General features: G+C 30.9%; 2 protein-coding genes across 3 annotated transcripts in view; both read right to left on the minus strand.

Annotated features, from left to right (window-relative positions):
• LOC127720583 (plexin A3-like) overlaps nucleotides 1-23,341 on the minus strand; it is a 175,667-nt gene that overhangs the window by 76,322 nt on the left and 76,004 nt on the right. The window contains exons 33-35 of the mRNA XM_052227234.1: nucleotides 18,468-18,615; nucleotides 17,918-18,058; nucleotides 17,532-17,606 (exon numbers count right to left, since the gene is read on the minus strand). Coding sequence (XP_052083194.1) covers nucleotides 17,532-17,606; nucleotides 17,918-18,058; nucleotides 18,468-18,615 — 364 coding nt within the window. The remainder of the gene's footprint in view (nucleotides 1-17,531; nucleotides 17,607-17,917; nucleotides 18,059-18,467; nucleotides 18,616-23,341) is intronic.
• The window catches only part of LOC127720527 (plexin-B-like), a 259,946-nt gene continuing 249,556 nt past the window's right edge, over nucleotides 12,952-23,341 (minus strand). Inside the window, exon 41 of one of the 2 annotated variants that reach the window (XM_052227191.1) lies at nucleotides 12,952-15,768. In XM_052227191.1, coding sequence (XP_052083151.1) covers nucleotides 15,673-15,768 — 96 coding nt within the window. In that variant the 3' untranslated portion in view covers nucleotides 12,952-15,672. The remainder of the gene's footprint in view (nucleotides 15,769-23,341) is intronic. The other variant, XM_052227185.1, reaches the window with a different exon arrangement.

A 23,341-nucleotide genomic window follows, 5' to 3' on the forward strand; every position in this document is an offset into this window, starting at 1 on the left:
AGAAGGACGAACAGACGGGCGAACCTACTCACCCATTACTATAAACCACCTATTAAGAAAGCAGGGGTATAAATATTCGATATAGGATTTTTTTTGTGAAGCGTAAACGTCTATTTTACGGATCTCAGCCAAACGATCTCAACATGACTAATAGTCGGAAAGCTGAATATAAATTTATAGATTAGTTAATTTTTGGGTTTCGTTAAAACGAATGTGTTTAATTTAATTTCTTTCTTGAAATCATTTGTACGAATAAGAAAGATTTTGATGATAAACTGAAGACGATTCTAAGTTACTTTTTCCTAGACTAGAAGTATGCAACACACAAATAAACGAAGAAAAGTTGGAGGACAAAGTATTCCAAAAAGACTGCTCCGTGTACTTTTCTTGTGCATAATAAATATTAATGTGAATTCAGTTTCATTAGTTCAAGAGATCTTCCCCTTTAATTTTAAACGGGATTTATTTCACGTAACATGAATGGTCATTGAAATATAATTACATGTTTCCTGGAAGTTGAACGTGCAATTAACAGCACTTGTACAGTACATACATATGGTCCGTGTCAATTAACAGCATTTGTACAGTACATCCATATGGTCCTTGTCCTTTGGTTTCTGGTGGATATCTGTCTCAGACAGTGGTAATCATACCATATCTCCTTATCTTTAATGTGTAGTTAATCTTATAAATGATCGGAATAATAGACATCCAAATAGAAATGTAATGGTAATGTCTAGACTCCATTGTAAATAAAAACAGTGTATTCTTTTACAGACTATAGGCTTAGAGAACCCTCGGGCTGCAAAAGAGAGGCGGAAGATACCAATGGGACAAGGATTAGAAGTTAGAAAATATTTTGTTAGTTACGAAAGCATCGAAAAAAAGAGGATTAGAAATTGAAATCTGATTTAATATTTGCTACTTGTAATCAATTAACTGAACCAGTCAAATATCAGCTTGTTTATAAGACAGAACAAAGTTGATTCGATATATATATGATTCAGAGGAGAAATATTTTATCTGGTTGTTAACATATGCTACAAATAGTTTCATATTGATAATAGACTCATATTTTAGAACGCGTTTCGTTTTTATATGACAGATCAGCGGCATTCGATTCAAATCAGTTGGAATGCTGTATCAATTACGGATGTGAATCGTAAATGTTTTTAACACGAGTAATAAGGCGAGTCATTAGTGGTGTAGGAACTGCTGACTCTTCAAGAGCAACTGAATTCAAACAAGGTTTGCTAATACGAGTTAGTCTTGCTCATGCTCAATCTAGATTTATGTGTAGTGTTTTGTTGGTTTTTTTGCAGGTTTTCTTTTTTCCATGGTATTGTCTGTATTTCTTCCACTAAGTGGTTTTATTTCCCTCTTCGTATGTTCGATCTCTTTAGAAAATTTAAACAGAGTTGAAAACTTGCATTACACATAGTATGTATAAAGAATGAAAACACCACTTTATACATGTCATGCGTCCGAAACGCGTTTCTTGATATCCCTTTCTTCAGGAACGCTCAAAGCCTTATATTTAAAAGCCAAGGATGTTTAAGAACCGAAATATTGAAAGAGTTATATGACCAAATAGGACCAAAAAATTAACAGCAAATCCATCTCATGCCAACTTTGCCTTAGGGAATTTATACCTTAATTTCTTAATAATTTACTAATTTATAAAAGGACTATTTTTGAAAGATTGGTAATAAATCATGTCATACCAGAGAACAGACTACTGAGCTGATGATACCCTCGGGAACTTATAGTTCACCAGCAGTGGTATCGACCAAGTGCAGTAAAAAACTAAAACAACACTTGATAAATTTCATGTGTCCGAATCGTTTTTTCTGGATTTACCTTCATCGGGAACGTTTCAAGAGCTATATGACCAAAAATGATAGTCCAACAGCAGTGGAGTCGACCGGTAAAAAAAAAACGACAACTTATAAATTTCATGTGTTCTAACAAATTTTCTAGATATATCTTCATCAGGAAAGCTGAAAGTCACATATTTGAAAGCCAAGGATACAGTTGAATAGATATATATATCAAAAAAAGACATAAAAATCCACCTCATACTAACTTTGACTGAGGCAGTTGACGGCATCGTTTCTTAATAATTTATAAATTTATAAACGGACAATTTTAGAAAGGTTGGTTATTAATCATGTCGTACTGACTCCTGAACTGATGATACCCTTGGGAACTTATATTTTACTAGCAGCAATATCGACTTAGTGCAGTAAATAAATGTAAAAGTATTATACCGGTGTTAAAAAGTCATAAATCGATTAAAACATGAACAACGTTATAAATTTCAAGAGTCGAAAGCGCTTTTCTGAATCTATCTTCATTAAGAACGCTCAAAGACGAATTTTGAAAGCTAAAGATTTATAAGAACCGAAACACTTGAATAGCTATATGATCAAAACGAACCTATACAAATAACCGCTAAATCACTGTAAGGTCAAATTTCGTTAGGGAGTTGATACATAAGTCTCTTAATAATTCATGAATTTATAAACGGACAATTCAAGAAAGATTTGTTATCAATCAAATCAGTAAAGGGATACTGACTACTGAGCCGATGATACACTCGGGGAATAATAGTTATCAAAGGTACCAGGCTTATAATTTGATACGTTAGACGCGCGTTTCGTCTACATAAGACTCATCAGTGACGCTCAGATCAAAATAGTTAAAAAGCCAAACAAGTATAAAGTTGAAGAGCATTGAGGACCCAAAATTCCAAAAAGTTGTGCCAAATACGACGTATCGACCCAGTGCAGTAAAAAACTAAAACAAAACTTTATAAATTTCATGTGTCCGAATCGTTTTTCTGGATTTACCTTCATCGGGAACGTTTAAAGAGCTATATGACCAAAAATGATCAATAGTCTTTCCCCATTGGTATCGACCCTTTGCATTAAAAAAGTCAAAGCATCGTCGGTGGTGTGATCCAGCCATTTCTTAGCTACAGGTAGTCGAACATTTCTTTATCTCATTTCCAATATTTTTTTTTCTGTATTAAAGCCACTGTAAAACATTTGTATAGAGACAACCATCCACAACTTTGGATAAGTGATTCAAGCCCAAAATGTTAACCTACATTAAATCAATTTTACAGAGAAGAAACCTAAAATCTAAAATCATTAGTTTAAAAAAAAAAACAGACAACACAAAGATTGAAATGGAGAACGTCATCATTTTCATTTTTATTTCACTAAAAAAATTACAAGACTGAGTGTTATTTTTCCTTTTTAAAATTACCCCTTTCAGCTCATGAAATTCTCCGAAAAAAAATTATTTTCTAAAAGTAAGCGAAATCACTGCATAATGATAAGACTGGAAGAGTTGGGTGCATAACTTCAAATCATTCATAATTGTTGAAATGTATTTCCGGACAGGGACCCGATGTCATACGGAAATTGCCGGTAACAATAATATCATTTAATGTTGTTACCTGTAGTTATTGCTACCCGCAAAATATATTCAGACAGGCACTGATATTAAAAAAAAATGTTTGATTTCCGAACAATCTGTGAAATAAATTTAAACAATTAAAAGTATAAGGTACAAAACTTTAACCATGATTGAACTTCCAGATGTATTGAGCAAATTGACGTTTACTGTTGTCACATGGAGGTCGATTTTTGACTCACTATTCTTATGTAAGAATACAAATGAGTTAGATGTCCAATGTGTGGTCTGTGTAAAGTTTTTATCCTTTCAAGAATTTAAAGACACACTTCAACGCCGGTTTTCCGCAATATGCACATTATGTGCAGTTATATAAAAATTCCTGTTAAATTACGGTATTTCACCCTCATAATAAAATTTCCCTTTGTCAATACAAACAAGTGAACATGTGTAAATGTGCTTTCAACTTATCATTACTATTTTCAATAAATAATTTTTCTATCCATATAAATTTGTTGAAATATGTAAAACAACTATTACGAATAATGACACGACGACAGTAAAAAGTATCTAGACGATACTTACAAAAAACTTAACTTTCAAATGTAAAATTTTGCAGATAACAATAAAAAATTATATAACTGAAACCTGCAATTTCCGCATGAATTCGGGTCCCTGTGCCGAATTGAAATTCATTTACCCAATTCTTCTCGGAAGTAACACAAATTATTTCTTATTGTTACTTTTTGCGGGTAATCATTGCCAATGCCTTATAAAAAAACATAAAGTCCAAAAAGTTGTCCCAAATGCGACTAAGATAATTTATGCCTGAGGCTAGACAAACTTTAGTGTTTCGAAATCTGGCGATTCAGCTGTATTTTAGGCGTTCAACAGTTAACAATCCTCGTTCATTTCAACGACATAGATGCTCATACGACATCGGAGATAAGGCTATTTGCACACCACTGCCTGTGCTCCAAAGGAAATAAACAACAAATACTGCTTGGAGCTACAAGAGATTCCTCAGAGCCTGAATAGCTCAACTGTCTAAATTTGAAGTAACAGGCAAAAACGCAAAAGACATAGCACTGGAATTTTTGATATCATTAAAATGCCTTTGAGTGAGCATCTGAAATAATTTATATCAGGGAAAACTCATTAAGGATATATGCAAAAACATATTAGAAAACCCTTTGGTTGTTAAAACGAAATCTTGTTATCCTACCCTATATAGGTGAAATTACAGCCGTACAAGGGACTTATTCGACCCATCCTAGAATATGTGAGCATTGAATGGAACCCTAATCAGACTTAGTTACAGGACAAAATAGTAAACGTTCAAAATAGAGCAGCAAGATTTATAACTCATCAACAAACCAGGTAGTATGACAAGCATGAAAGCAGAACATTTGTCTCTTTACTATCCAAATGAAACAAAGACAGGCATGTTCATCATACAACGATTCAAAAGACCAATTATATATGAACCGTTAGACATAGTAGCTGAGAAGCTTACATAATAAAAACCTAATGCTGATCACTAAATTATGAAGAGGTTAGTGTCAATTGTCACACATGCAAGACATAAATGTACTTCCTACAATAATGATAATATTGACCAAATGAAATTGATCCGATACCCATTGAAAATGACAATCTGAACTTACCACTAAAATATGACAAACTGAATTGATCACAAAAATATAGACGTGATTTTTTCATAGCAAATCTCTAAAAGAGGAACAAGGACTCGATGGCAAGTGACAAATGACCGACGAACATTTCTGCACATAGGCCACCTATCTTCAAATTATTGATTGTATTGCTCTTCTACATTCTGAAAAATTTGAAGATTATCGTTGATTTTCTCGCTTGAGCCGGTACCACGAAAGGGAGAAAAGCAATCTAGTTGAGATGACCAATGATAATCTGTTTATCACTATTTTACCTATGACGACGTTGTTAATTTCATTGACAACGACACGTGCGCCCTTAGTTTCTAGCGATAATTTTTCATATCACTCTACTGTACTGAGAAAGGAAATTATCAGTCAGTAAGATCAAAGGAAAATTACGTAAAATAGTGATAATAAGCTTTACTAAATACTTGACACAACCACTAGATTAACAGCCGTGTTTTGTATTCTGTGATTGACAACACAGGCTATACAAAACATAGCAAAATATATAAGACAGCTAAAAACAACTACTGACCCATATGCACTGTGCATTATGAATCAAAAACGGTTCAATTAGATTCAACTATACTGATCTCAAACCGCTATAATTGTGTCATTAATGATAGTAGGCCAGTGAAAAAGATGGTATATTAACAATCTTATATTATTGTTGAAACTATAGTATCATATCTGTAAGGTCATATGAATGGGGTAGAGATTTTTCAATCGCTGTGTGAAATGCATCCATATTTTCAAGTACTAGCTTTCATAAAATCATTGGATGATATATTAAATACAATTAAGAAATAAACGTGACATCAACTAAACATTGTCAAAATTTAGCCTTCAAATAATCATTTAAGGTCAAACTCCAAACCTCAATAGTTACAATTAACTATCATTTGAAACAATTTTAAAGAAAAGGGGAAAACACCATTATTCTTTTACATAGAATAGAAATCCAAAACCAGTTTTTCAATACTTTATATTCTCATAAATGATGATTGTCATTTGGAAATTTTCAAGTCAGCATTTTTTATCATATAATTTACATATTATATCATAGTATATATATAATTATATGCATACTGTGCATAGCTAACAATATTTTCAATCTGAGCACATAGAAGCAATATCATGTATACAGTGCCTATTAATTCAAATTGCTATAAATACAATATTTGAGGATATTTTTTTTTTTAATTTATTTTAGTTTTTATTTGATTTTTATTAAACATTTCATTAGACAAAATATTTGTTGATAAAAAAATAGAAAGATTTCTTCATTTAGCCACAGTATTCCAATTATGTGACACCATGAATAATATTTAGATAATATTGATAGCTAGAGCTGCAAATTATTTTCAAGTATATATTTTTTTATAGAAATATAAAGTAAACTTACAGGTTTTCACAGTAATTTGCAGCTTTTTTTGTTGAAGAAAATCTTTCCAAAATATATTTTAAATTTTCAGCTGAATGGTAATTTTTATGCTCTTCAAACATCTAGGCAATATTCCTAAATAATTATTTTTATCGAAACTAAGAATGAAGCTTTCTGAGGCAGACAGCCATGTCTTGCGGTTTTTGTGTGATAACATGATAAGAATAATGTTGCTTAATTTAATAACCTTGTAAAACGTTTAGTCAAATTTTAAATTCCTACGATAATTCGTAATCAATAAATAAAGGCAACAGTAGTATACCGGTGTTCAAAAGTCATAAATCGATTTAGAGAAAACAAATCCGGGTTACAAACCAAAATCGAGGGAAACACATCAACTATAAGAGGAAAACAAAGGAACAACAGGAACACCGAAGTGCAACAAAAACAAACGCCAACACACATAGAAACGAACTATTTGATAACAAGTGCCATATTCCTGACTTGGTACAGGACATTTTAAGAAAAAAATGGTCGGTTGAACCTGAATTCATGGCATGCCAAATCTCCCGCTTCATGACAATGTTAAAAAATATCGCTAAAAAACTACGTGACAAAAATACAGCACAAACACACGCAAGAACATTAATAACAGAGAAACGCACAAACAAATATTATAAAAGTCGACACAACATACAAACCACAGAACAACAACGAACATATTCTCCATCAACAAAAAACACTACAGGATATCAAAAACAGTGACGCGCTCACGTAACTTACATGCAATCTGGAACTTTATACAATTATTTTCACAATATTGGTCCAAACAATTTTATTGATAATTATGGTATTGAAAGGCAATTTTATAATTATTTTGACTACAAACGATAAGACATAACAGATTATCCAACCTAAATCATAACAGAAACAACAAAATAAATCCATTAAATGTTGGATGTACAAAACACCGAGACACGCCGCTCAGCAATGTAAATTCACATTCAGTATAACAGTCATTATCGGGAATATGACAATAATGGTATTGTAGGGCAATTTCATAATTATTTGAACAACAGACGATACGACATAACACATTATTCAACCGAAACCATAACAAATACATCAAAAAATAAAAACATGAATTTTGGATGTGCAAAATACCGAGACACGTCGTATAGCAATGTAAATTCACTCTCGGTATAACAGTCATATTCGGGATTCGCGTTCGTTACTTAGCAGACAGACGACATAGATGTTAAACCACAATCTAAGACGTGGTAAAAATGTCATAAGTTAGTTTAGACATAGATACATCGTATAGAACAACCAATTCGTGATGGTGTCCATAAAATTTACGGAGTGTCATTTTTAATCTTTCCTCCTCATAACTCTGTTGGATCAAAATATATTAAAAACAAGCAATTTATATTGTTTTAGATAAAGAATTCAGTAACAAAGATTTTTTACTTGTATGACCCTAACTAAACATCTAACCCTAATTCTACTTACATACGCCTAAATTGATTTCCCTCAATGATTCTTTAAAGTTGAAAATTAAATTTCAGGTTGTTTATAACATCCTGAACTGGGTTGCACAAATGACAAATTACATTCAATTGTGACTGACTAAAACACTTAAATTTAAATGATGCTGATCATAAATTAACATTTGTGTATCCCAGTCTTGAAATAAAACAATATGAAATAAATCATAAAAAAATTTACATACAATAATAATTAAATTATTTTGGCATAAAATAACATAAAAATCCAAGATTGAAATACAGCTGTGCATCATATAAAATATAATTTTGTTGTGTAATAACAATTAACCACAGAGAAGTGACGACAGCCGAGCTGCCGTGTGCAAAACTTTTCATATCACGTGGTACGATTGAGGCTTCCGTTTAGGCAATTTTAAATATTGTAAAAGATCGATTTATACGTGTTTTAATACCAAACGTATTCTTTTGCATTGCATTCATGGAAAATATACCAAGTTTTCACATGGAATGATTTTTGATCGAAAATCAATTTTACATAAAAAAAAAACACAAATTAATGTATTTTCTAATACTTTTAAGTAAATCGTATATTTAAAGATTATATTCCGTAATGGCGTAAACTTTTATTCGATGTCTATAAAACTAAAAGGCACAAGTTTTTGTTAATAATTCGTTAGTTCGCAAGAATAAATCATTGAAATGTATAGCAGTTAAAGAATATTGTTCATACAGCCTAACACATAAAAGGTCTCCTTACGTCTCCATCCGCTGCTGCATAGTTCGACGCTATAAAACGACAATTTTTAAATAAAATGTCCAAATATATTTGTCGAATCCGTGATTGAATTCGCAAACCTTCGGCACAAAAACCTTTTTTTTTTTGTATTTTATTATTTTCAAGATAAAATGAAAATGTTTCACCCGAAAAACCATGTAAAATAGCTTTTTATTTTTTAATTGTGTAGAATTTGTGTATTGGTCGGCTTCTTTTTCTATTGTGTTTCCTCGTTTGTTTGTTTGTTTGTTTGTTTTATTTTTTGTTTTGATAAATAAAGAATGAGTACAATATTTATAATTTTGTATAAAATAAATATTGTCCCAAATGAAAGCTTTAAATCAATGAAATGAATTTAATTAATGTCCATGTCGTTTGAAATAAGCCCTCGGGAATAAGCAGTTTAATGTGGGGATAAGTATGTTTATTCCCGACAAATAATGACAATTACCAAATTTGTTTATTATGTTTACATTTTTAGATGGTGACGTTCCCTTGTCACCACCTTATTGTGTTTATATATCTCAACTTGTTCGATTCCCCCGTGTATGTAAATAAAGGCAAATTACAACGTAACTTAATATTAACGAAAAAAATCTCTATTACAGAAAAATTAGTACACCAGGGTTTTCTATATCACAAACTTGTCAAAACATTTACCAAATTTTATCATCGGAACAAGGACATCATTCGTAATATAAATCAACGTGCAGACATCTTAAACGTTCAGGTATTTCACATCCCATCTTTTATGGTGTCCATTGTTATTCTGCAGTTTAAATGTTGTAATGTACTATTATATTAGTTATTCATGTATTTCTATGTGCTGAGTGTTCTTGCGTTTGTTGGTATTGTATTCCTGTCACAGAGTGTTGTCATTTTAACGGTATTTTTAACATTGCCATATAAGCGGGAGGTTTGGCTAGCCATAAAACCAGGTTCAACAACCCACAATTTTTTTCTTTAAATGTCCTGTACCAAGTCAGGTATATGTATTACAGTGATGCTTATCAGGTAAAATCAATTGTATTGGTTATTTAAAAATATGTATGTAAAACTATTGTAAGTTTAAACTCATTTGATTTTTTCCCTGTTCAAGTGAGGCTGTTATAATACAGGGTTCCCTAAGTATGCGACCCGGGCTACTTAGGTATTTATATATCAGGAAATGATTGAATAAAAATATTTTTTATCGTTTAAAAAAAACAAAAAAGTCAGGAATATGGCAGAGTTTTATCTGACAGTTCGTTTCTATGTATGTTGGCGTTTGCTTTTCTTGTAGTTCAGTGTTTCTTTTGTTCCGTTGTTTTCATCTTATAGTTGATGTGTTCCCTCCGTTTTAGTTTGTTACCCGGATATTTTTTTCCTTATCGAATTATGACTATTGATCAGTTGCCTTTATTAATGGTAATATTTTATACAAAGCACAAAAATGTCGTCAATCACCTCAAAAGCTAACCAAACCTTTAAACAGACTTATTAACATTATATGTAGATAATGCATATGTTAAGGTTTTTCTTGTCGCATAATACAGCGAGGTTGTCAGGATTGATCAAATGATAGGCTTACCGTAGGGAGGTCTTTTTTCGGGGCAATCCTAACACCACGAGGCATCTGAGTCTCTGATGCATGATTTTTTTTTATTATTATTAATTGCTTTTGGCTTTTAACTAGCTTTCAGTAACTGCGAGTGCTCTCAAATCATACTTTCGTTTTAATTTGACCTGTTGATACAATTTGTTATGCATTTTTGTTATTTAATGTTTACTTATTTTGTGTTATATCTCGTCTCACTATTCCTAATATACAGCACCTTTATTTAGTATGACGATAAATTTTCACTTCTGTTCTCCATGTTCTAGTACTATGAACAAATTTATTTATTTTGTAAAAAATATTTCCGTACTCCATGTACTCCTTACAACAAAATTATTTTTATTTACCTGTGTACGTTTTTTTATTAAACGGCATTTTGTCCAAGGTTATAATTGTCTTTCTAATATTGTTTTTTTTTATTAATTTTGTATTTACATTGTGTCATAGATCAAATTTATTCCTTCGGTGTATGTTTTTTCTTGTTTTTGTCAATATGTCTTTTTGATTGAGTTAAGCCATTTCAATTGATATTTTATAGTGTGTCTTTCTATGTTGTGATGTTACACTATTATATCAGGTTAGGGTAAAGGTTGGCGCCTGTTAAATCGTTTAAACCCGTTGCATTTGTTTGCATCTGTCCTAAGTCAGGAACCTGTTGTTCAGTGGTTGTCGTTTGTTGATGTGGTTCATAAGTGTTTCTTGTTTCTCGTTTTTATGTAGATTAGACCGTTAGTTTTCCTGCCTGAATGGTTTTACACAAGTCATTTTTGGGGTCATTTATAGCTTGCTGTGTTGAATGCCGAACTTTGACCTATAATGGTTAACTTTTACAAATTATAAAAACGCCCAACGGCTCATTTTTACTATGAAATAAAACTAACTAATTAATCTAGATATAAACGTTAGAAATAAATGTCCAGTTACAATATACATGTTACAGTAGTTGAATGGAGTCAGAAGCAAATGAATTGTAAGTAATTTATCATATAAGCTATAAAAAGGGGGTGCTATATTTTTTTCTTTTGTTTCACGACATTTTTATCGCGGAAAAACAAATTATTTTTTCAACAATTTTAACGAACTTTTTAGAATTGTTTTCTCTCTTATGCCTGTCAGGATCAGAATCAGGATCAAATATAATACCCCCTTTTTTAAAAGAACGTGGAATATTTTGTCATTTAATGGAGTAAATGGTATTTATTTCAGCCTATTATGATAAACGAAAGAAAGGATTGCTTCTGACTAATCCTTTAAAAAATGTTCAGGATAGATAATTATATTGTAAAACCCCAATTGGCAACAGCACACGAATTAAAAGATTAAGAACTCTGTAGTTTGCATTTTAATCATGGTAAATAATGACCTGACGCAGGTCATTATTTTATGTCTTGAATCGCATTTAATTGAAATTTGGTAACGTCCAGGATGTTTCTTACAATAACATTAACAGTATCAATTTTTCTGCACCAGATGCATATTTCGACAATAAATGTCACTTCAGTGATGCTCGATGTTTATTCATTTGCAAATTCAAAGCTTATCGAAAGAATGACCTGTCGTTCTGAAAGTAAATAACTCTATATGGGTACATACGAAGGTTTATACTTACGTTACTGTTGTCAGTTAATTAAACATGGCATTTTTTTAAAAATAATTTTGATTCAATCATAGGGTCTTTGCATCGGAAATAAACACATTTATTCTTAAACCAGTTGTTAGCATGATACGGGTTATGTTCTTCTCGTATATTTTATGATGGTATGATACTAAACACCTAACGGGAGGGATTGTGCTTGATTTTCATATGATGAAGACATACCTTTCAATCAGCTTAATTGAGGTGTGAAGCTGGCATGTCAGTAACTGCTAGTAGTCCTTAGTAATTTATGTTGATCATTGTCATTTTGCTTTGTTTCTTCTGTTACCAATTCTAACATCGGACTTGGACTTCTTTGAAACTGAGTTTTACTGTGCGTATTGCTTTATGTTTGTTTTCTCTACATTGGCTAGCTATATATAGATGTATAGGGGGAGAGTTGAGTTCTCACAAAACATGTTTAACCCCGCCGCATGTTTGCGGCTGTCCAAAGTCAGGCCTTCGTTAGTCTTGTGTGTTTTTCTTAATTTTGGTTGATTTATATGTTTCGGAGTTAAGTGTGACCTCCATTTTCGCTGAACTACTATACAATTTTGTTTAGGGGTCAACTACAGTACGACTCTGGGTGCGATATTTCTCGCAGTGGTAAAGACCCTTTGGTGGCCTTCGGCTGTTTTCTACTGATTGGTCGCGTTGTTGTTTCTTTGACACATTCCCCGTTTCCATTCTGAAATTTATGTATGTATATTGTTTAACCAATACAACTGTATATATAACTGCTTATATTTATAATCTCAGTCAACAAATTTCGAGTATCAAGGTGATGTTCACATCATGATCTGATTGTAATAAGTATCACTGCGACCGATTGGTAATATAAGACAAATCTGCATGCCGTGTGCAGAGTGTCATCCCTCCTCTGAATAAACCATACCAATTCAATCAACCGTTTAATCAATTATAATTTAAAGAAGTAACAGACCAAATCTTTGTAGGCCAAGGCTACATCTTTAATTCTTTAAAAAAAAGAAGAAAAATTTACAAATCAAATTGTTTTTCAGCAGGCATGATAAGTAATAAACAGAAACTTTATATACATTTTTTCATGTGTTATCATTGCCTCAGTCATATAAAGATTTTTTCTTTTTAAAATTGTCATGCGGTAAGTTGAAAACATCACTCAGAATCAAGAATATCTTCTGTTAATACTAAACTTCAGGCATTGCAGAGCATTTAACTTGATTAGTGAATATGCATAATTTTCTCTTTCACTCGATTGCCAAGTCTAAGTAACATTGCAATGATCTGCTTTTAAAATGTGCATTGCTAACTAAAACTAATAGATCCCTAAATAAAAGAGGTGACATTTGATGCTTTAAATCTGATGTACTAAAAATTTCATTAAATAAAGGTCACAGTAATGTTATTTTGTCAAATGCCTAAATAAAAAATTTATTCCTTCCTAAAGATTAGATAATATAAATATATCAAAGATGCATCATATCAAAATCAAATATCTTAGGTGACTGACATCTATTTGCAAAATTAGATTCACTTATAAAATATTAACATTAAAATCCTTCCATGTCAATGTAATATGAGTTTTTGCCTCTTAAACAACACACAAAATCCCCTTTTAAAGGATAAACGGATAGTAATTTTGTTTGTATATTAAACAATGTTCTAATCCCTTTATATCATAAAATCAATTCATTACTTTCCATTTCTACAAGAACTGTAAATAGTGAAAATAACATATCAATGATAAACAGATACAAACCTTTCGATGATCATAACTTTCTCTTCATATGAATATAAAAATGACAAAGACAACAGATAAACACATATATATTTCTTAGACACGTCTATACAAATGAAAAACCATATACAACAAATAACATTTGATTGAAATTAATAAGACTTTCCTGAAGTCAAACTCTTTCACGAGAATTTCAATTTGGTTTTGTTATTCCAGAAAAAAAACATAACTGTAAAATAAAAAAACACATTTTGTTCCCATTTAACATTGGCATTGATAGCTACAATTATAAAATGGTGCTAAATTTCAAGATCCCCTAAGTTTAAATGAAAAAGTATCTCATTAAGTGGCTGATGATATATTAGTTATTTCTTTAATGCTTTCAGAAATATTTCCATTCTATTTATGCCAGGCTGATCAGTGATATTGAAGGAAATTACAAAATTTACCATGATTAACCACCCAACCTCAACAAATATAAAGTAAAATAACAAAAATACCGAACTTCAAGGAAAATTCAAATCGGAAAGTCCTTTATAAAATGGGAAAATCAGAAGCTCAAACACATCAAACGAATTGATAACAACTGTCCTATTCCTGACTTAATACAGGCATTTCCTTATGTAGAAAATGGTGGATTAAACCTGGTTTTATAACAAGCCAAACCTCTCACTTATGACAGACGCATAAAATTTCATTATATTGACAACAATGTGTGAAAAAAATAAACAGACATAAAAGATAAAAATGTCAAAAATAGCAGTACATTAGTCAACATTGTGTTATAATCTTAATCAATATAAAAACAAGAAAATCGAGGAATAAAAAAAAAATCGATAGCATCACGTGTTGTTTAAACTTTTCTAAAAGAGAGGCGAATAAAGAGAGAACAAATATGTCAATAAAGAGAAACAAAATGGCATATAGACATAGCACATAAGCAAAAATAAAAAAAAAGAATACAAAAAATGACCACAGCATTAGAGACACATTCAAACATATATTAGTTGATTGAAAGTTTTTCCTAACTTTGAAAATGACATGAGTAAGACGCTAACTCCAATGGTTAAATGATATGAAAAGGTAGATGTAATATTGCAGACTTAGGCTTATTTCCATGACCTCAATTTTTTGTCTGTACAATGAAGTAGTACAGGTATTGATTAATAAATATCATAGTTTTATGCAGCTGAGATTTGCTAAAAATACACAATGCTATGAGTCTCTGAGAAAAATTAATCTAAAGTACTTATGCTGTGTACAATGCATGATTATTATGATTTGTTTGTCAATTACCAATTATCAATTATAAAAATTATCAATTTCATACAAAATGCAGAATATGAATTCAAAACTTGTCTAGATGTAAAATATTCATAATGTCACAATCATATCATAAAAAAATATGATGTATCTGATTTGGTTTGCCATTTCTTGAATATGTTGTTTAAAAACCTGAATTTTTGTGCAGACATGAACTAAATTACAAATGGAAAAGCAATGAACTCAGATGATATTTGTTCCTTTTTAATTTTTTTTTCTCTGCTCTATTGGGAATATTATGAATTCTGACCAGTAAACACTACCCACTCATACATTCTTAAACAATATTTTTGGTATGACTAAAATCCACATTTCAGATATAGAAAAATAACCAATCTTAACTTTTCCATTCAAAGAATTCAAAGCTGTTTTATTGGATAGCAAATGCATGTTTATAAAATAGTACCAGTAAAATTGAATTTGCATATTGTTGATTTTCTTAAACAAGGCTCCATTTCACATAGTTTGCTTGACAGAAATGCTTTTACACTTCAAATATTGTATCATTTAACACTAGTAGTCAAATGAATTATTTACACAAATATACCACCTCGTGATAAATCACAGTCTATTGCATCAATCTTTCTGTTATAATTACACATAGGCCATTCCAACATTGGAGGAATCTTACATGTTTTCTTTCATATTTGTAATCACATAACTAAGTCTATCTGGAAACTCTTGTGCTAAAGTCAAACTGTCAGCTTCTAAACTTTCATTTATCTGAAGAAAATATCAAATATATTAATATTGAGGTATAAGGACTTTATTCCCAAAGTGTTAATTATCTTAAATATTGCATTTAATATTCTCTTTGAAGAAAAAAACACAACATTCAAACACTAAACGAAAGTTTCAAAGTCTATAGACCAGGACTAAGAGGGCAGGCCAAACAATCTGCATGCTAATGAGATGTGTCAATGCTAGTACGACTGAATACCAAATATTATTGACCTTCAGCTAGTGGTTCCCCTTAAACTAACCTAATCACAAACTTTTAAAATGGTTAAACTGAGCAGTGGGATATCCAGTGAACGAAAACAAAAGAAAATTCACTCTTCTTATGATAGAGTCGAGAAAGTCAATAATAAAACAATACCGGTGACGATACTGGTCAAAAATTATTTCTAAATAATAATTGTACATTTTAAAGAAATTATTTGTTAAACTGTGTTATCAGAAATATACATGCAAATACACGATGTTTTGTGTTCAGTATTTATCGAGATAATTGCTTAAGAAGCTTTCAAAATTGAAATTCAAATACTGCCAATCCTTGCTGCATATTGATAAAAAAAAATGGATAAAATCATGTACATACAAAATCGAAAGATCTTTCAAGTCATCAATTTTCTGAGTGTTCCAAAAAGTCCTTAGTATGTTACAATTTCCCAAAGTATGCTTATTTTTTCACACCTACATGTAAGTTATCGAGCACACCGGTCTGCTCTTGTCACATGTATATTCAATAGAGAACTTTTGTTTTTCATGAATATAAACATTTAAAAGTCTGTCTGTGCAGGTTAAAAAATTAAAGATAACTTTTTTTATAAAGTAGGTATCTTTTTACTATTTTGTATACAATTTTAAGAAAAGGATCTCGAGTTTTGTACAAGTATTTGCGGTCTTCTCGATCTATTCTCATTCAATGTTTACATCGAGATAAGGTCTGATTTTGCTTAGTAACTTGATTTAAAAAATGCCAAGCTTTGCTGCATATCAATCGATTCCTTTGGAATTTTTTTCCCTGACTATCTCGTATCTAGCTGTATATATATACGAATAATTAGCATGTTCCAGAGAAGTATACAGACAGTACAACTATGAATTGAAGTTGGAACTCCAGGAATTTATTCGCATAGCAACATTTTAAACCAATTTTACTCCAAGCATCTATAGCCTGCTGTATTCGTCGTTGGCTACTTAAGGAGGAAAATGATAACATTGAGTGGAAGTTTTGTTTTTATTTCAATGTATGTCTATTTTTACTATTTACCAGAAGGTTTTTCCGTGAATCCACAATTGATAGCGTATTTGCTAAATGGGACAAACATTGAGAAGATCTAGTTTTCAGTGTTCACAGGGGAAGTTATATTTGGCACTAGATTTCGCACTGTGAGGCTGTCGCTAAAAACAGCATACCTGAATCTCGTCTCTATGACTTCGTTGAGGACACAATAATAATAATAATAGCGTAATAGGAAGTTTCTGGCTATCCAATTATTTTGATAGGACATCCTTGGAATAGCTTTCTGTTTACCTTTTCTAATACGTATTGTTTAACTGTCTTCATTTTCTTTCAAAACTTATTTTTGTGCTTCTTAAACAAACTTTATCAAGATATTTGAAAATGGAAAATGTTTTTTCTTCAAAATAATGTTGTGCTTTACTGAACTTTCTAAACAACTTAATCCTGGCTAAAACCTTACCATCTATCAGTCATAGCAGAGTAAATTATGGATTTTCAAGTAATTTAGGTAACTAACCTCATTACTGTATTTCTGTACATAGCTATACAATTCCAACAATGCATTGTCTTTGGTAAAGTAATTTGTGCTCATCTGTAAAAATAAAAAAAGTAGTCAACTCAAAAAATAATGTAAAAATTTACATACATATCCATGAAAATAATATGAAATTTTACTATGAAGATTTGTATTGATAAACAGAAAGATCATTAATTCTCATCAATGTACATAATTAAAGAGATATATTGAAAATGCAATCGCTGTAATTGTGTCATTCCAGAAACCATTTCACACTTTTCACTTTTTGTCCCTATTTTAATTATCATGTGTCGCAAATTGTAAAGCTTACAAAAATTCAATGTTGACATAATATATTGCAATATATAATATGTATATAAACATACCCTAGACACTTCAGCTAGATGGGTATTGAGATCCTGATCACTCACTGCAGGCATTCTCTGTATGTCCTCACAATACTTTGACACAGATATTTTGAACACTGGAATATCCTTCGCAAATAATGATTTATTTGATGGGTAATCCTAAAACAAATTGAAAGTCTGATTAAAGCCACTGCACATGTTTTCAACATATCCATTGAAGAAACATCAATCTGTCAGAAATTTCCACAGTATGAACAGACAAATATATTTAACTGACTCGGAACTGTTTTTATTGTGATAATGTAAATTGTAAAAATCAACTTTTTTCTATAGCATGATATTTTTTAGGTCCACAATAATTAAAAAAGTCAACCTGACTAACATGCAAACTCCATCTGCATATATTATCTTTATACACTAACGTACCAAAAATCATTACAGTTTCCGCAGGCATAAAGAAAACAAATATTAGAATGACAAACATGTCGCCATGGTTAGAACTTCGTGCATCTTAGTGATAAGCGCATATAAAAATATAAACTATTAGTTAAGTTTTTTAATACCTTACCTTACTCAAATTCTGATCTGATGTTGTGCAACTATCCATTAAACATTGAGCTACCACAGACAGGCAAGAATCTACTATATTGGTCTTGTGGATATCAAAAACAAAGTCTGGATTCTTGATTATGTTCACCCAGAACCCCAGCAATAAACTGAAAAATACATTTATACTAGTAATACATGTAATGCTTTATAGTCTAGTCAATTTAGTGAACAACAAGTCTGTTACTATCTATGAACAACATACTAAAACTATACAAAAATATATTTTGCGGAAAGTGGTGTAATTAATCAAAAATTTTTGTAATAAAAGTAAGGATATATGAGTTGCTTCCCCTTATTTGCCAAAGTTGGAAAACATAAATGTATTCCAAAAATGTTCTGTATTTTTTAAAACAGTTGAAACAAAACAATGCAATACATAAATATCTCAATTTAAAAGAATAATATTACAAATGCATCACTTTCCTGTCTCAAAATTTGTATATTTGAATAAAGATATAGACCGAGATTGTGTTCTGCTATTTTACAATCCAAGAATCTAATTCTCCGCCACATTGTTGGTATGTAACCTATAAATGGTAAACTGTACTGAATTAGATTAACCAACTTAGTCACAATCTTACTCGGTATTTGAAAGAATTCAGTCCCCTTTGTTAAAGGCACCAACAGTTATTTTTTTTGTTGGGGGAGGGGTTCTCGAAACACATGTTTTGTCCTTTATAAAACAAATGTTATTGCAAGACTTAATTTTTTGAAATTCAAAGTCTTTAATGTATTTTTTTCCACAACTTTATGAGGAAACAATATTTTTTTTTTATCATTTTCCTTCTGGAACAAACATGATAAGATTTAGAATCCAACAATGTTTTTCATAAAAAAATAAGAATGATGAGTGTTAAATGATTGTATGTTAAATATTTTTTCACAAATGAAAATTTCAGGCTTCTTGTAGCAAATATATATATAGCTATAGCTACTCATGTAATTAGCGATGATCTCAGTACTCACATACCATATACATAAAGCTTTGGCTGTAACACTGAATCCACTTTTCACTTTGGTTGCTAATTGGATGTGTACTGATTTATATTTTAGTCGGAGCCAACAGTATTTATTCATCAACTGTAATTAGCTTTGAACTAGCTATTAGAACTCAGTGTCTTTTTGTTAATTGGTTGTATACTCCGTGCAGATCTCTTTGAGTCCAGCCCTTTCCAACTGAGTTTTACAATTTGTTCTTATATTGTTTGCTATTTCAAAACTGTTTCCGATTATGGGAGGGTTGAGTGCTCGCAAACATGGTTAACCTTGCACACTATGAATATGATTATCACAAGTAAGAGGCCTTTTATTACTTGCTGGTTATTGTTTGCTGTCTGTCATATTTTTTCCCCTTTTATTATCTTGACAATTTTATATTTTAATGATGAGCTATTATAGTTGTTAACATCCACACCCACATCATTGTTTTCTCATGTGGAAAGTTTTCTCATTGGCAATCATACAACATCTTCTTATGTTTTTAAAGTGGGGAGATTTTACAATAAATTATGGTTTCACTGTCAAGCGATCAAACATACTACCAAGCTAAAGAGATCACTGATAGAGTTTAGTGGACCTTAAAAGCTAAACATTTATATTCTTTAGGCATGAGGTGTATTTTTTATATATTTTTCTAAGTTTGGTTCAAATGAGTTGAATACAGGTCAGCACATTCCGGAAGCAGAAAACGGCGTCTTTATCATTGATATTTCTGTAATAAAGTATAATTATGAATAAAGAGAGATTTGAGGTTTTTAAAGTCAATGAGAAAGCAACCCAAACGACTAACTAAAACCAACAGACATAATTTCAGATTAGACATGACTATCTAAACGTTATCTCTGGCCAAAAGTCGCCCACTTTTTTACAGTTCTTAGGCTAAAGCTGATTACCTTTTATTAAATTAATTCCATGAGATATCTTAAAGAAGGAACTTGGTAATGTTTTTTTTTTATATATATATATCTTTGATCATAATATTTTCATACAGCAGACAACCCATGTTAGTTCTTTGTCATTATCATTTGGTTGATGTTTCAGACCACCACATACAGGTTTACAGGGTACACACATAAGGCGCTGTTACTATTAACACTTCCCATTTGGATATTGATAGAGCTTGCTAAATAAAATTAGTCTGTGTTTAACTGTGACTTTATGCAATTCAAATGTTGAAAAAGTAGCTAATGAAAAAATATACAAAAAGGACTACAATCAATGACGATGCAAGGACACTAGAAAAATAACTCTTCCTGCAAATTAACATGACAAAATCAAAGTCAGTAACCAAACTGATTTACAGTTATTTTTGAACACAATAAATTTTTTGTTTATTATACCTACATGTATAATTACTATAAATACAAACAAGAAAATGTACATAACAGAAACATAAGATACAAATTTCAGACTTTCACAAAATTGACTTCTTTAAAACTGAGTTTACCTGTGTGTTTATTTATTCTACATGGTCTAGAGAAACTAGGGGAGGGTTGAGTTCTCACACAACCTGTTTTACCCCAGCCACATTATTGCACCTATCCAAAGTCAGGAACCTCTAGCCTTTGTTTGTCTTGTGTGTTTTTTTTTTGTTGTTTTTTTTATAATTTTGGTTCATTTGTATGTATTGGAGTTTAGGGTGGTGACCTTTTCGCTGAACTAGTGTACAAAATAATTAAGGGGTCAGCTGAAGCCCAACTCCGTGTGCCGGATTTACTTGCTATGTAAAAGACCCATTATAGTGTCCTTGTTTTCTCTTTGATACATTCCCTGTTTCCATTCTCCATTTTACATTTTTGAAAATCAAACTGGAAATAACCAAGGTTTTAAAATTTTCATTTTTATGCCCCTCACATTGGACAAGGATTTGTATAGTAAGACTTACTATTAACAGTCCAATCAACTTGAAACTAAGTGCACATGTTCCCTATGATATGATCTTTCTAATTTTAATGTCAAATTAGAGTTTTGACCCCAATTTCATAGTCCACTGAACATAGAAAATGATAGTGCGGGTGGGGCATCCGTGTACTATGGACACATTCTTGTTTTGTAATTAGTTCGTAAAACAAAATATTTCACACAACAAGTTGATTATTATTGATATCGACAACAATAGGAATACATATGCATATGCATATAAGCATAAGATAATATATTCTGTCTATAAAGATCCTATGTTAAAAGTTTTAACCATGAATAACCGAGCTTTTTATTTCCATTTTTCACAATTTTTCTCTGCAAATCAGATTTTACACAAGAATTACAATTTTTTAAAATACTAATAACTATAGGACTTCTTAAGATAAACATCAGATAGTATATTCTATTTAGATCCCAATTCGAAAGTATTAACCATCAACAACCGAGATTTTTTCATTTCGAGTTTTCGGGTTTTCTGTCTTAAAACATATATTCAACCAAAATTACCCAAATACTAATATTGATAGATAAAATACCTCACAAAATAAACATAAAATAGCATGTTATTTTTTCTATATAGATCAAATTTCAAAAATATTAACCATTAACAACGGAGATTTTCTACGTTTCCATATTCATGATATTTCGATGTTTTTTCACTAAAATTCACTCATTTCATCTCAAAATTACTTCAATATGAATAATAATAACTAGATGACTACATAATAGTCTATTAAGATAAGGTTTCTTGTCTTCGACAAGCTTTAGGTCTAAAAATGTAACCATAAATAACAACTTTTCTTCTTTTCCAGTTTTCAGCATTTTTTCTCTAAAAACCACATATTTCACCCGAAATAACCTTTTCCGCAAATCCTATCAATGTATAGTTTTAGTATGTTGTTAGTACAAGTCTATATTATAATTTGCACTAAAAAAACCTTGTGTTGCAATTAGTTGGAGGTTGAGTTATTTTAGAGCTAAATTGACTAGGCTATTAGCAAATTAATCTACTAATGATTGCTGGATTCAGTTTTACAAATAATTAATTTCTTGAAGTACAGAATCTTCAATTTTGTTGAATGGTTTGTGATACAAGGATAAAGAAGATATAGATTTTTTTTCAAAAATGAAAACACTTATAACTGAATAAGAAGTGTTTCCTGTTGTACTAGCATACATTTTATTACTAAGTCAGTTGTTCAGAAGTCACTTTAATGGCAGGTTTTAGAATGGTTCTAGAACACATTTAAAGCTAACAAGTTGTTATTGTTGGCATTTATTTTTGTATAGACCAATGAAAGTACGTTCTTAGTAGATATTTTCAATAAGTGTATGACTCCGACCAAAGTCCGAATACGAGTCGGAGTAAGACAGTTAAAATTACGGGAGCGATCTCAAAATAACAAAACTATTGTAAACATTGTACTTTAATCATTATAGTATTAATTGAAAAGTTGTTTTCGGTGATTGACAAAACAATAACTACCGCAAACTTTAAACATGGCTTTAAGAGTGTAATATTTATGATGCTCTAATAAATCTTGAAGCTACAAAAAAAAAACCCTCCCCCCCAAAAAAAACACCAAAAAGAAACAAATGATCTTTAATGCAATTGGTTCGCAGTAACCATGAAAGAAATAAAACATTTAGTACAGAAAAGGGTTCAAATTGTTTAAAAGCATCGGAGTTGATTTAGATTATTCTTGCACCTATAAAACAATCATTCAGAAAACTTCATCTCGATTTTCCTTGCCTGCATGTACAATTCTTGACAGACTTTTATAAAATGTATATCATAGGTGTATATTAGGAGTGTCTCAGACACTTCGAAAATCAGTGTTGATCAACTATTTTTAAAAGATATATGTCTCTAGGAGATACAAATTCTTCCGGAAATTGCATTGTGAGTGC

This window comes from Mytilus californianus, unplaced genomic scaffold (genome assembly GCF_021869535.1).
Source record: "Mytilus californianus isolate M0D057914Y unplaced genomic scaffold, xbMytCali1.0.p SCAF_1, whole genome shotgun sequence".
Lineage (NCBI taxonomy): Eukaryota > Metazoa > Mollusca > Bivalvia > Mytilida > Mytilidae > Mytilus > Mytilus californianus.